This window comes from Schistocerca americana, chromosome 5 (assembly GCF_021461395.2).
Source record: "Schistocerca americana isolate TAMUIC-IGC-003095 chromosome 5, iqSchAmer2.1, whole genome shotgun sequence".
NCBI classification, from domain to species: Eukaryota; Metazoa; Arthropoda; class Insecta; order Orthoptera; family Acrididae; genus Schistocerca; species Schistocerca americana.
The window spans coordinates 294576210-294590286 of NC_060123.1; the positions used below are offsets into that span (position 1 = coordinate 294576210).

The following is a 14077-nucleotide window of genomic DNA, read 5'->3' on the forward strand; positions in this document are numbered from 1 at the left end:
ATTCCCAAGACGTCTTTATCATTTGGAATCACTTTTGTGGGAGACATTTCAGGTTCTGAATCCTCCAAACAGCTGAAAGATTCATCCAGCACGTCGGGGTCACTGGGATCTTCATCCGTCCAGTTCCTCTCTCTGCTGTTGTCTTCATCTGAAGAGCTTTCTTCAGACATCTCACCTGCCAGTACAGCCTTTTCCTTGGATCCGCTGGGTCTGGAGGAAGTGCTGGCTTTTGTGTTCTTCCCTTTCGGCTGTTCCGCCCTACTGGCTTCGATTTCGGCACTGGAGATACTTCTGCCTGCTGGAACAGTGAGCCTTCTCCTTCTCTTGGGGGCCCGGCATCCTGTAACCTCTTCTCTCTTCTTCTGCAGTTCTTCTATGAAGATCTCACCAACCACTCCTGATAAGGACTGTAGGCTCTCTTCCAAGACGGCCTTCGGGAGTCTTTGGAGGACTTCCATTTTGTTAAGCGGAAAAATCCCAGTCTTCCTAAATCCTGACTGGAGATTTTTTATGATGTTCTCCTGCAGCTTGTCCATCATTTTCTTTAACAGACCAGGCAGTTCATCTTTTGGAACTGATGTGCACCGGCTACCAGATGTCGATTGCTTCCAATCTGACAAAATTTCACGCCAAATCAGTTTTAGAACTCTGAATATGGCAACATCTAGCGGTTGCAGTAGATGTGTCGCATTTGGTGGGAGTGCGATAAATTTTATCCCATACTTTTCGCAGAGTCGAATAACCTCTAGGTTAATATGCGAACTCAAATTATCGCCAATAAGAACTTTTTGGCCATCTTGTTGTTTCAGTATGGGGAGCATAAGATTGATGAACCAGTCCTCAAACACTTGGTGATCAAACCATCCAGATTTTGTACGATTGTAGCAGGCTCCTTCAGGTCCATTTTCGGTCCAGGTCGACCACATGTTCTCGGCCTTGTAATTTACGTATAGTGGAGCCAACTGTCCTGCGGCGTTCCCACAGACCATAATCGAAGTACACGCTTTGGAACAATTTTGTATCCGCTCTGGATATTTTGCTCCTCTTCTGACCAACACTTTTTTGCTTCCCGGATCGTACTGGACGTTCGTTTCGTCGTAATTCCAAATTTTTTTCTGGCGGAATACCCTCTAACTCCTTCTCTAAATGCTCAAAATATGAGTCAATCACTTCAGTATCAGTCGCAGCTCTTGCATATGTGATATTTTTGGCGACACGTTCGGAGAGACCATACTTATGCCGCTTCATAAATGACATGGCCCACTCTCTCCCAGGAAAGTTTCCATTTCCAAACACGGGAACTTTTCTTCCGGTTCGATCTAGATATGATTTGACGACACAGCGCAAATCAAGTAATGTCATTGGGAAACCATAAGATGCCATTGCAATGGAATGAGCAACGAATGTATCCTCTTCTTCTTTTGTAAAAATAGGTTGACCCCCATGCTGTCTTTTAGGTTTGACTGTCTCTGAGTTTGAGGTGGTCGAACGTTTTATCTCTTTGGTTTTGTTCCACAATGTGTTTCGATGAATATTGAACCTAAAAGCAGAGAAAAAGAACGTATGAAACATATATACCAGTATGGTATAATTCAGAAAAAAATACCATACCTTTTAAAAGATGTTTAATAGAAAAATGCCAAAAATATCAGAATTTTACGAAGGTAGGTTTAAAATTTGCATAAATGCTTCCTTTACAAATGCCAGAAGTTGCAAATTGGTGTAAAAACCCGTTTTATGACAGTAAAGTTTGTAACAAAATAAAGGAATGTTGGTAACTTCCTGGTGTACATAGCTGTATTTTGCTCCCTATTCAAGCAGAAGAATTTGCTTAAAAACGCCAAACAGATGGTCATCTAAACGTCTATTTTAGCCTTACAGTATCCAATAAAACGTTTACTTCCTGTGTGACAGTGAATGAAAAATTAAAGAACTGCCACTAACCTTTCAGATGCTGCTCGCAGGGTCATTTTCTTTGTTAAAACCAATTTAACGGCTTTATCTAACGTCTTTGGAGAGTAATTTCTATAGGCTCTTGCACCCAACTTCCTTTTATAAGACCTCATCTTCTTTTCAGTGCTTGAAAGACAAAAAAACGTGATAAAATATAACCTAAAACCATGGTGGGGTGACTTTGTGACAAGTTGGGGTGTCACAAAGTCGCCACACAAAGTGCGTGCATTTCAGTTTTTGTCTCATATGTTCAACAAACATGGCTTGATTTAATCGATATTATACAATAATTTGCCCAACATATTAACAAACAAATGTACATACCTGTTTTAGTTGCGTCCTTAACATAAACGTTTTCATAATATAAAGTTTCCCTCGTTTTACGAAAACGTAAATAACAGCGTTTCTAAGCAACGGCGTCGGAAGGAACTATGCGTGTGCAGAAGCTTCACCCTGCTGCCGCTACGTGGCGTGGCATGTCTGGCAGACGAAATGCGTGGTTTAGCTCTTTCCTGAGACGAGCGGTCGCGGCGCGAGATTTAAAATACGAAAACTCGATCCCTTGTCACAAAGTCACCCCACCAGTCACAAAGTCGCCCCATTTTACGGTATGTATGTATCGCTACCCCATAACTTGTTTCAGGTCAATGTATTAAAAGTGAAAGTTTGGTACAGGAGTTTGCGGGTAATGTATGGCTGTTTACCTTTTTGAACAGGTGAACAGATTTGTAGGTAACAACGAACTGTATTTAGAACTGTAACTCTTTTTTACTGGCTCCATGTTTTTGTACAAAACTTGCCACATTTGTTGAAACTTTCGTTTATCTATCTTATGAATTTATGTTTTTCATTTCTGCATTACTTTTTCATGGAAGCAAACTCAAAGCACTTTGATTGCTAAAAGATAATCAAACCTTAACCCTTTAACTGCTCTGGATGTGTTAACGCGCGTGCCTTTGTAACTGTCCCTGTTTGCTCTGAGCGTGTTTATGCCTGCCACCAGTCCTTCTACCTCGTACTCTGAACGTGTCTACACCTACACACATTCAGAGTGCCAATTACGACTGGTGGCTCGCGTAAACACATTCAGAGCAGTTAAAGGGTTAAATTGTAATTAACACAGTGGTGAAGATAGCCGATTCCTCGTCAGTTACAAGTTATTGATCTGAATTCTGCTGAATACCATCTATTAAATGATCATGAATGCCTGCATAAACAAGAGTAACAGCAACCATTATATCGCAAATGTCAATGTAGTGGTCTATAGCCAAACTTAGAGAAGTGCATAGAAGAAGAAAAAAAGCAGAAAATAGTGAGATATTTTTTGTCAAGATCGAAATACTCATGTTGCCAAGAGTGGGCACATTTTTCAATTTAGCAGGACGGCAATGCTACTCGAATTTGAGTTATACACTGTTGGACAAAAAAGTGATTGTACACAAGGGAGGAAGAAACAAAACAAAACGAAACTCAACTGGTAGAGAGCATATGTGACTTCCTTTTAGTGATGACAGTGTAGAGTTAAATTTACAAAGAATTTGGCAGTACGATGAGTATTAAGTTGCAGCACGTTGGCATGTATGCATGTAGCTATTAGGGTGGGAGGGATTTCATAAAACCATTGTAGCATCTCCTAATGCATGCTGGCCCAAAACTTTCGTAAATTGTCATTGATATAATGGATTCTGGCACTGGGACTGAGTTGATGTCCCAGCCGGTCCCACACGGGTTCTATTGGGGACAGATCTGGGGATCTTACTGGTCATGGGAGTACCAAAATCAGTTCATAAAGACATATGCTATTTGTGGACAAGCATGTTACTGCTGAAAAGTGGCTACACAATACTGGCACATATGAGGTAATACACAAGGATGCAGGATGTCTACAACATACTGATGTGCCACCAGTATTTCCTCAATCATTGCCAGACATGACCTGAAGTCATACCCAAAGGCTTCCCATACCATAGTGCCAGGAGTAATACCACTGTGCCTCTCCAAAACACTGGAAGAGAGAGACCTCTCACCAGGTTTCCAGCATACTCACCAATAATGATCATCTGGGGTAGTGCAGAACCTGATGCCTCACTCAGTGCAGTGCGACACCATTCATCAACAGCCCCTGCTTTCTGGTCATGACATTTCAAATAAAGTCCGCCCCAGTAGCTGAGTGGTCAGCGTGACGGATTGCCGTCCTCTGGGCCCGGGTTCGATTCCCGGCTGGGTCGGAGATTTTCTCCGCTCAGGGACTGGGTGTTGTGTTGTGTTCATCATCATTTCATCCCCATCCGGCGTGCAGGTCGCCCAATGTGGCGCCGAATGTAATAAGACCTGCGATATGGCGGCCGGACCTGCCCCGCGAGGGGCCTCCCGGCCAATGACGCCAAACGCTCATTTCCATTTCCATTTCAAATAAAGCCATTTGTGTTGCAATGTTAATGGCAGCTTAGGCATGAGATAGTAATTCGCTAGCCTGGCTGCTGCTGATCTTCAATCAATATTGTGGGATGGTACAGAATGTTGCAGGGAGTCCTTCACTTGTTCTTGGATGTCGGCACAGACGTGAAGGAATGACAGTGTACTTAGTGCACAATATGACGATCCTGCCTTGTGGTGGTCAGACATGAACAAACAGAACCTTGTAGATGAGTATGCCTGCCCTCACATTCCTATGCAGTCCAACATCAGGCCACTGTCACAGCCAAATGCCCCACAAATTTGAATATTTCATGATTCAACCAGCCAGTTATATGGAGACCCACAATGAGTCACCTTTCAAATTCTGTAATGTGCTGAAAACTCCATTCACAGTGATCGCTCAACATTTGATGCTGTTCCTGCTCTGTATATCCTACGAGGCCTGGTAACAACACTAAACATCAGCTACACTAATGCATTCTGGTGCCTCATTATATCTGCTACAGTGGTGATTTGCCTAATCATTTACATACCCACTGATTGTGTGTATGTTAATGAAATTAGATGCTCGTCCAACCATGTCTCCAGGGTGATTATCTTTTTTTAGGAGGCAGTTTAATTACAAATTTTACAAACCCCTGTTGTGGCTATGTTAACATTCTGTTGTACCGGTTAGACAAGGGCAGTAAACTTTCGGTAGTTGGATCTACTGGATGATTTGAATATAGTTCTGGGCAGTTTCCCACATTCATTCACACAAATTGTGGGCATTACTTGACCTTCACAAAGGCAACCCAAAAATGTGACTTTGGAGGTAAGTGTTCAGTGTTAATTAGCATGACCAGAATATGTAACCTTTCTGAAGGAACAAACCATTACAGACATCATTTTTGAATAAGCATTTTCAAAGCTTATTTTCCGATTCTTTCATTATTTAAGAGTCTTTGCCACTGACACTCTTCAACTGATAGTTTTTTATCGATACCTGACAGGATTGTCTCAGTTCTAATTTTTGTTCTATTTCAAATGTATATTTTTCAGCATCATCTGATTTTAATTTGTTTATGAATAAATATTTCTTCTGTGACCGAACTGTACCTTCATTTCTTTAACCTTACAATAATTTTATTGGACACGTGCAACATCTCAGCATATGCCACATGAACTTAAATTGAATAAATAAAAATGTGTCAACCATAGTCATTTTAATAATATATTAGTATGTAGTTACCTTCAACTAATAAAATAATGCTCATCAAACAATAGAAAGTCCAGGATGGAATAGCAATTTTATTAAGAAAATGATAGATCGCTACACGCCACAGAAAGGTGGTGGCGAGTTGCAGAAAGGCACAATGAAAAATGCTAAACAGAGGGATGGTCAATATCCAAGCAAGCGTATGACAGGACTGGTCATTTGAAGCAAAAGACTTCATATGGACGTATGCCCTATTCTGAATAGATTCCGAGATGGTGACATTTATTGTCACTTCTGTACTTTTTTCTCGAGTACCTCAAAAACTACTGCGTCTAGTGCAAATGTATTGCAATAGAAAATTAAAATGCATTAAATTTCCTACAAAAAAAGGTCCTGTTCAGTATTTCTCTCCAACTAATAGTTTGCGCAAAGAGGGCAAGAGAAAATTGAAAATCTCGAGCAACTCACATGTGCTGTAGCTTAGGTGGTTTTTGTAGTTCAATTTGATGTAGTTTCCTGATTCTATAATCCACATATGTCACACATCAATTGTTCACCTCTACTTCCTTTACAGGTCTATGGTACAATGTAAACAATGACAATGTAATGAATGATACAGAAAAAAAGTTACATTAAATGTTTTCTGTCATGGAAACCATCCAGAATATAGCTTATGTCCGTAAGAAGCTCTTTACTTCAAATTACCATTCCTGTCATATTTCTGAATATTGAACATTCCTCGCAGGACACATTGAATATATGTAACATCAGAAATCTAAAATGTCTTGGATTATTTGAAATAAAAACCAAGCAGCTTACTGAGTGTTATAGAAACAGTGTTACCATACTACTACTACTACTACTACTACTAGTAGTAGTAGTAGAATAATCATTGTTACTGCTTTTATTATTATTTTCTTCTTTCCTTTCTCAGATCTTACGTCTGGTTAGAAATGGAAAGTGACGCTGACCTTGATCAAGCGTGACTTCCTTTTAACTGTACGGTATATGTTATATTGCATTTAGGAACTTTCGGGTAATTGAACATGTATCAATAATTACGGATTTCTGAAGTTGTATATATAAGTTTGGATGTAGCTGTATTGCATTGATGTACTGCTGGATATTGTGTGGTATGACTCCTGTAGTTGATAGTATAATTGGTATAATGTCAACTTTATCCTGATGCCACATGTCCTTGACTTCCTCAGCCAGTTGGATGTATTTTTCAATTTTTTCTCCTGTTTTCTTTTGTATATTTGTTGTATTGGGTATGGATATTTCGATTAGTTGTGTTAATTTCTTCTTTTTATTGGTGAGTATGATGTCAGGTTTGTTATGTGGTGTTGTTTTATCTGTTATAATGGTTCTGTTCCAGTATAATTTGTATTCATCATTCTCCAGTACATTTTGTGGTGCATACTTGTATGTGGGAACGTGTTGTTCTATAAGTTTATGTTGTAAGGCAAGCTGTTGATGTATTATTTTTGCTACATTGTCACGTCTTCTGGGGTATTCTGTATTTGCTAGTATTGTACATCCGCTTGTGATGTGATCTACTGTTTCTATTTGTTGTTTACAAAGTCTGCATTTATCTGTTGTGGTATTGGGATCTTTAATAATATGCTTGCTGTAATATCTGGTGTTTATTGTTTGATCCTCTATTGCAATCATGAATCCTTCCTTCTCACTGTATATATTGCCTTTTCTTAGCCATGTGTTGGATGCGTCTTGATCGATGTGTGGCTGTGTTAGATGATACGGGTGCTTGCCATGTAGTGTTTTCTTTTTCCAATTTACTTTCTTTGTATCTGTTGATTTTATGTGATCTAAAGGGTTGTAGAAGTGGTTATGAAATTGCAGTGGTGTAGCCGATGTATTTATATGAGTGATTGCTTTATGTATTTTGCTAGTTTCTGTTCGTTCTAGAAAGAATTTTCTTAAATTGTCTACCTGTCCATAATGTAGGTTTTTTTATGTCGATAAATCCCCTTCCTCCTTCCTTTCTGCTTAGTGTGAATCTTTCTGTTGCTGAATGTAAGTGAAGTATTCTATATTTGTGGCATTGTGATCGTGTAAGCGTATTGAGTGCTTCTAGGTCTGTGTTACTCCATTTCACTACTCTAAATGAGTAGATCAATATTGGTATAGCATAAGTATTTATAGCTTTTGTCTTGTTTCTTGCTGTCAATTCTGTTTGCAGTATTTTTGTTAGTCTTTGTCTATATTTTTCTTTTAGTTCTTCTTTAATATTTGTATTATCTATTCCTATTTTTTGTCTGTATCCTAGATATTTATAGGCATCTGTTTTTTCCATCACTTCTATGCAGTCGCTGTGGTTATCCAATATGTAATCTTCTTGTTTAGTGTGTTTTCCCTTGACTATGCTATTTTTCTTACATTTGTCTGTTCAAAAGCCATATTTATATCATTGCTGAATCCTTCTGTTATCTTTAGTAATTGGCTGAGTTGTTGATTTGTTGCTGCCAGTAGTTTTAGATCATCCATGTATAGCAAATGTGTGATTATTTTGTGTTGGTAAGTTTCAGTAATATTGTATCCATAATTTGTATTATTTAGCATGTAGGATAGTGGGTTCAGAGCAAGGAGAACCAGAAAGAACTTAATGAGTCTCCTTGGTATATTCCACGCTTAATCTGTATTGGCTGTGATGTGATATTATTAGAGTTTGTTTGGATATTAAGTGTGGTTTTCCAATTTTTCATTACTATGTTTAGGAACTGTATCAATTTAGGATCTACTTTGTATATTTCCAATATCTGTAGTAACCATGAGTGGGGTACACTATCAAAAGCTTTTTGGTAATCAATGTATGTGCAGTGTAGCGACCTTTGTTTAGTTTCAGCTTGATATGTCACCTCTGCATCTATTATCAGTTGCTCTTTACATCCTCGTGCTCCTTTGCAACAGCCTTTTTGTTCTTCATTTATAATTTTGTTCTGTGTTGTATGTGTGATTAATTTCTGTGTAATGACTGAAGTTAATATTTTGCATATTGTTGGTAGGCATGTTATGGGGCGATATTTGGCTGGGTCTGCTGTGTCTGCTTGATCTTTAGGTTTCAGATATGTTATTCCATGTGAAAGTGTATCAGGGAATGTGTATGGGTCTGCAATGTAACTGTTAAATAATTTATATCTAAAAACAAAGATGATGTGACTTACCAAATGAAAGTGCTGGCAGGTCGACAGACACACAAACAAACACAAACATACACACAAAATTCAAGCTTTCGCAACAAACTGTTGCCTCATCAGGAAAGAGGGAAGGAGAGGGGAAGACGAAAGGAAGTGGTTTTAAAGGAGAGGGTAAGGAGTCATTCCAATCCCGGGAGCGGAAAGACTTACCTTAGGGGGAAAAAAGGACAGGTATACACTCGCACACACGCACATATCCATCCACACATACAGACACAAGCAGACATATTTAAATAATTTAGTTAGATGTGAATGTGTTGAGATGAATTTCTTTAGCCAGAAATTTGCTATTTTATCTTTTCCAGGGGCTTTCCAATTGTGAGTAGAATTAATTGCTTGGGTGACTTCATGTTGCAAAACCATCACTTCAGGCATTTGTGGTATCATCATGTATGTGTGTGTTTCTGCTTGTATCCATCGTGCATGCCTGTTATGTTGTACCGGGTTTGACCATATGTTGCTCCAGAAGTGTTCCATGTCTGTTATGCTTGGTGGATTGTCTATTTTAATGTGTGTGTTATCTATTGTCCGGTAAAATTTGTTTTGGTTTGTGTTGAATGTTTGGTTTTGTTTCCTTCTATTTTCACTTTTTTTGTATCTCCTAAGTCGTTTGGCCAATGCTTGTAATTTCTGCTTCTTATCATCTAATTGCTCTATCGCTTCTTGTTGTGAGATATTACCTTACCTTTTTCGGTTTTGTTTTTTGTTTTTTTTGTTTTTTTTGTTTTTTCCTTCTTCTTTTCTTCTTCTTCTTCTTCTTCTTCTTCTTCTGACATTTCATTTCTTATAAATTGTGTTAGCTGTCCTATGTCGTTTCTCAGTTTTTCTATTCTGATCTGTAGCTTGTGTTGCCATGCTGGTTTTGTGGGTTTCTTCTGTGTGTTGGTTGGTTCTGATCTCTGCCTAGTGTGTATATTTAGTGTAGTGAGTGCTCCTATATAAACCAGTAGTTGTAACTCTTCCATAGTTGTGTTTTCATTTATTTTGTTGTGTATGATTGTGTTGATAGTTTTTATTGTTGTTTTGACTAGTGCTCTATGCAAGAATGGTCTAATGTCTGTATTTGTGTCTTTGTATTCTATATATGTTAGCTGAAATTTTTCTTCGATATCTAACATCCGAGTCACTTCGTGTTCTATTTGTGCTTGTTCTGGTGGCTGTCTTAAGATTTTGTTTTCCTCTGGATGTTTAATTGGTGCGTGTTGTTATTTGTTTGTTTGCTCTGGGATGTTTGAGTCCACTACTGTATTTTCTTCTTCTTCTGATTGCACATTATTTTGTTCCAGTATTTGTTGTATTTGTTGTACTTGTTGTTTGATGTTTTCTAATTCTGACTGGGGTATCCTGTTATTTTTGATTATTACACGGATCTGATCAGCTAGTCGTCATTCTGTTAAAAATGTTAATTCTGGGTATCTGGTAATAAATGTTGTGTATACTTGTGATCTGTATCCAGTTGTGTTGGTTCCTAGGTTTGTTGCTTGGTAATAACAGAACATGAGGTGTCGATTAACTTCATCTGACCATCTCATCCTCTGTCTTTGTTTTCCTTCTAGGGTGCTTGCAGGAAGCATATCCTGCAAAACACCTCTATTTGGATTTAAATCTTTTTCCAGTTGGCTAGCAGTGTCGTTACCATTGTGGGCGGGCATAGGATTCAAGCGTCGTCCCCGACCATGACGGCGCTTGTCCGAGGCGTCTTTAGTTCTGTCCTGAACCAAGTAATCACACTAAAAGGGGGGTTAGCCCTATTAGTGGTTTGTTCTTTTCGTCGCCTTTTACGACTGGCAGAACATACCGGAGGCCTATTCTTTTCCCAGGCCTCCACAGGGATTATTATTATTATTCGACGAAAAGAAGTTCGCCTCAACACATTCACATCTAACTAAATTATTTAACAGTTACATTGCTGACCCATACACATTCCCTGATACACTTACACATGGAATAACATATCTGAAACCTAAAGATCAAGCAGACACAGCGAACCCAGCTAAATATCGCCCCATAACATGCCTACCAACAATATGCAAAATATTAACTTCAGTCATTAAACAGAAATTAATGACACATACAACACAGAACAAAATTATAAATAAAGAACAAAAAGGCTGTTGCAAAGGAGCACGAGGATGTAAAGAGCAACTGATAATAGATGCAGAGGTGACATATCAAGCTAAAACTAAACAAAGGTCGCTGCACTACGCATACATTGATTACCAAAAAGCTTTTGATAGTGTACCCCACTCATGGTTACTACAAATATTGGAAATATACAAAGTAGATCCTAAATTGATACAGTTCCTAAACATAGTAATGAAAAATTGGAAAACCACACTTAATATCCAAACAAATTCAAATAATATCACATCACAGCCAATACAGATTAAGCGTGGAATATACCAAGGAGATTCATTAAGTCCTTTCTGGTTCTGCCTTGCTCTGAACCCACTATCCAACATGCTAAATAATACAAATTATGGATATAATATTACTGGAACATACCCACACAAAATCACACATTTGCTATACATGGATGATCTAAAACTACTGGCAGCAACAAATCAATAACTCAACCAATTACTAAAGATAACAGAAGGATTCAGCAATGATATAAGTATGGCTTTTGGAACAGACAAATGTAAGAAAAATAGCATAGTCAAGGGAAAACACACTAAACAAGAAGATTACATATTGGATAACCACAGCGACTACATAGAAGCGATGGAAAAAACGGTTGCCTATAAATATCTAGGATACAGACAAAAAATAGGAATAGATAATACAAATATTAAAGAAGAACTAAAAGAAAAATATAGACAAAGACTAACAAAAATACTGAAATCAGAATTGACAGCAAGAAACAAGACAAAAGCTATAAATACTTATGCCATACCAATATTGACCTACTCATTTGGAGTAGTGAAATGGAGTAACGCAGACCTAGAAGCACTCAATACACTTACACGATCACAATGCCACAAATATAGAATACTTCACTTATATTCAGCAACAGAAAGATTCACACTAAGCAGAAAGGAAGGAGGAAGGGGATTTATCGACATAAAAAACCTACATTATGGACAGGTAGACAATTTAAGAAAATTCTTTCTAGAACGAACAGAAACTAGCAAAATACATAAAGCAATCACTCATATAAATACATCGGCTACGCCACTGCAATTTCATAACCACTTCTACAACCCTTTAGATCACATAACATCAACAGATACAAAGAAAGTAAATTGGAAAAGGATAACACTTCATGGCAAGCACCCGTATCATCTAACACAGCCACACATCGATCAAGACGCATCCAACACATGGCTAAGTAAAGGCAATATATACAGTGAGACAGAAGGATTCATGATTGCAATACAGGATCAAACAATAAACACCAGGTATTACAGCAAGCATATTATTAAAGATCCCAATACCACAGCGGATAAATGCAGACTTTGTAAACAACAAATAGAAACAGTAGATCACATCACAAGTGGATGTACAATACTAGCAAATACAGAATACCCCAGAAGACATGACAATGTCGCAAAAATAATACATCAACAGCTTGCCTTACAACATAAACTTTTAAAACAACACGTTCCTACATACAAGTATACACCACAAAATGTACTGGAGAATGATGAATACAAATTATACTGGAACAGAACCATTATAACAGATAAAACAACGCCACATAACAAACCTGACATCATACTCACCAATAAAAGAAGAAATTAACACAACTAATCGAAATATCCATACCCAATACAACAAATATACAAAAGAAAACAGGAGAAAAAATTGAAAAATACATCCAACTGGCTGAGGAAGTCAAGGACATGTGGCATCAGGATAAAGTTGACATCATACCAATTATACTATCAACTACAGGAGTCACACCACACAATATCCAGCAGTACATCAATGCAATACAGCTACATCCAAACATATATATACAACTACAGAAATCCGTAATTATTGATACATGTTCAATTACCCAAAAGTTCCTAAATGCAATATAACACATACCGTACAGTTAAAAGGAAGTGACGCTTGATCAAGGTCCGCGTCACTCCATTTTTAACCGGAATTAACGTCTGAGAAAGTGAAGGAAATAATAATAATATTATTAGTCTATTACTGTCTGTTTTGAAGGACCAGTGATAGTGTAAACAATACATTAGTTATACTCAAGCTCCAGCAGGTCTCTGTTTCATTATATTTTGTACAGCCTGATTCCAGTATAATTCTTACATCGATCAGAATAATCACATCGAAAAAAGGAAGGCACTGTTTCATAGTTGACTGTTCTGCTCTGGTTGTTTAGAAGAAATGTAGATGTAAATGTACATGTATGTCTGTACTCTGAAAACCACTTGGAAGTGTGTGGCAGTGGGTACTTTCCATTGTACAACATAATAGCATTTATTCCCATTCCATTCACATGTAGAGTGCAGAAGAAAGACCACTTACATGCCTCCCTGTGCACTACAATTAGTCTAATCTTGTCTAGCCCATATTTCATGAATTGAAGCTGCCATTAGTTCCTTGTCTGAACTTGTTTAGTTGTATATAATTGCTCTTTTCTAACAAACAGATAAGAGATATAAGTATTGTTGGAGAATGATTGAGTGTACAAACTGTTTCTTCACTTCGATGCTGTAAAGACAAAGTAATAATTCATTTTTGTGGCTCAGATATTGTCCTGTAATGGTAAGTGATCTTGAAAATCGCAATTCTATATAAAATTTGTTACGTGGAAGTAAGTGATGTGTGGGACTTCTGTAGTCTGTGAATGCTGCAATCAATATTAAATTCTTTCAGATGAGGTGGGACCCCACTCGGCCTGCACCAACTTTGAAAGACTTTGACAGGAAGCTAGCAGATGCTGATTCCTATCTACAGATGGTCATTGACCAAGTACAGGTACTGTATGTAAAATCGAAGAATAATTTGTGATACAATAAATCAAAAAACTTTTTTAGGGGTTACAGAAAATGGAGAAAAAAAGAGAAAGTTGAGGATTTAAGAAAGAGTGTCTAGTGAAGAACATAATTTGAAGAACATAATTTGAAACCAGGTGAGATACAGGTCTTTCTCACTATTATCTATAACATTGATTTTTGCACTGTTGCAAGAACTAAACTGGGGCAGTACTTCTCAGTCCCACTTTGCAAAGGAACATTTAAATGTAGATATGAGCTTTGGTACAATAATTTTAATTTCTTTGTCATCCATCAGTGTCCAGACGGTAACTTAAATCTTGTTAACTGCCTTCCAGTAT

At 37.8% G+C, this 14077-nt stretch overlaps 2 protein-coding genes across 5 annotated transcripts in view; one reads left to right on the top strand and one right to left on the bottom strand.

The window, feature by feature from the left end:
• Positions 1-14077, top strand: part of LOC124616179 (oxysterol-binding protein-related protein 9) — a 504981-nt gene that overhangs the window by 181404 nt on the left and 309500 nt on the right. For all 4 annotated transcript variants that reach the window (XM_047144465.1, XM_047144467.1, XM_047144466.1 and 1 more), the window contains exon 3: positions 13618-13719. In XM_047144465.1, the coding sequence (XP_047000421.1) occupies positions 13618-13719 (102 nt within the window). The remainder of the gene's footprint in view (positions 1-13617; positions 13720-14077) is intronic.
• On the bottom strand, positions 851-2191 carry LOC124616181. The gene is made up of 2 exons (XM_047144473.1): positions 1945-2191; positions 851-1540 (listed from the first exon to the last, which is right to left on the bottom strand). Exons 1-2 carry the CDS (start codon positions 2064-2066, stop codon positions 895-897), a joined length of 768 nt encoding a protein of 255 aa, XP_047000429.1. The 5' UTR covers positions 2067-2191; the 3' UTR covers positions 851-894.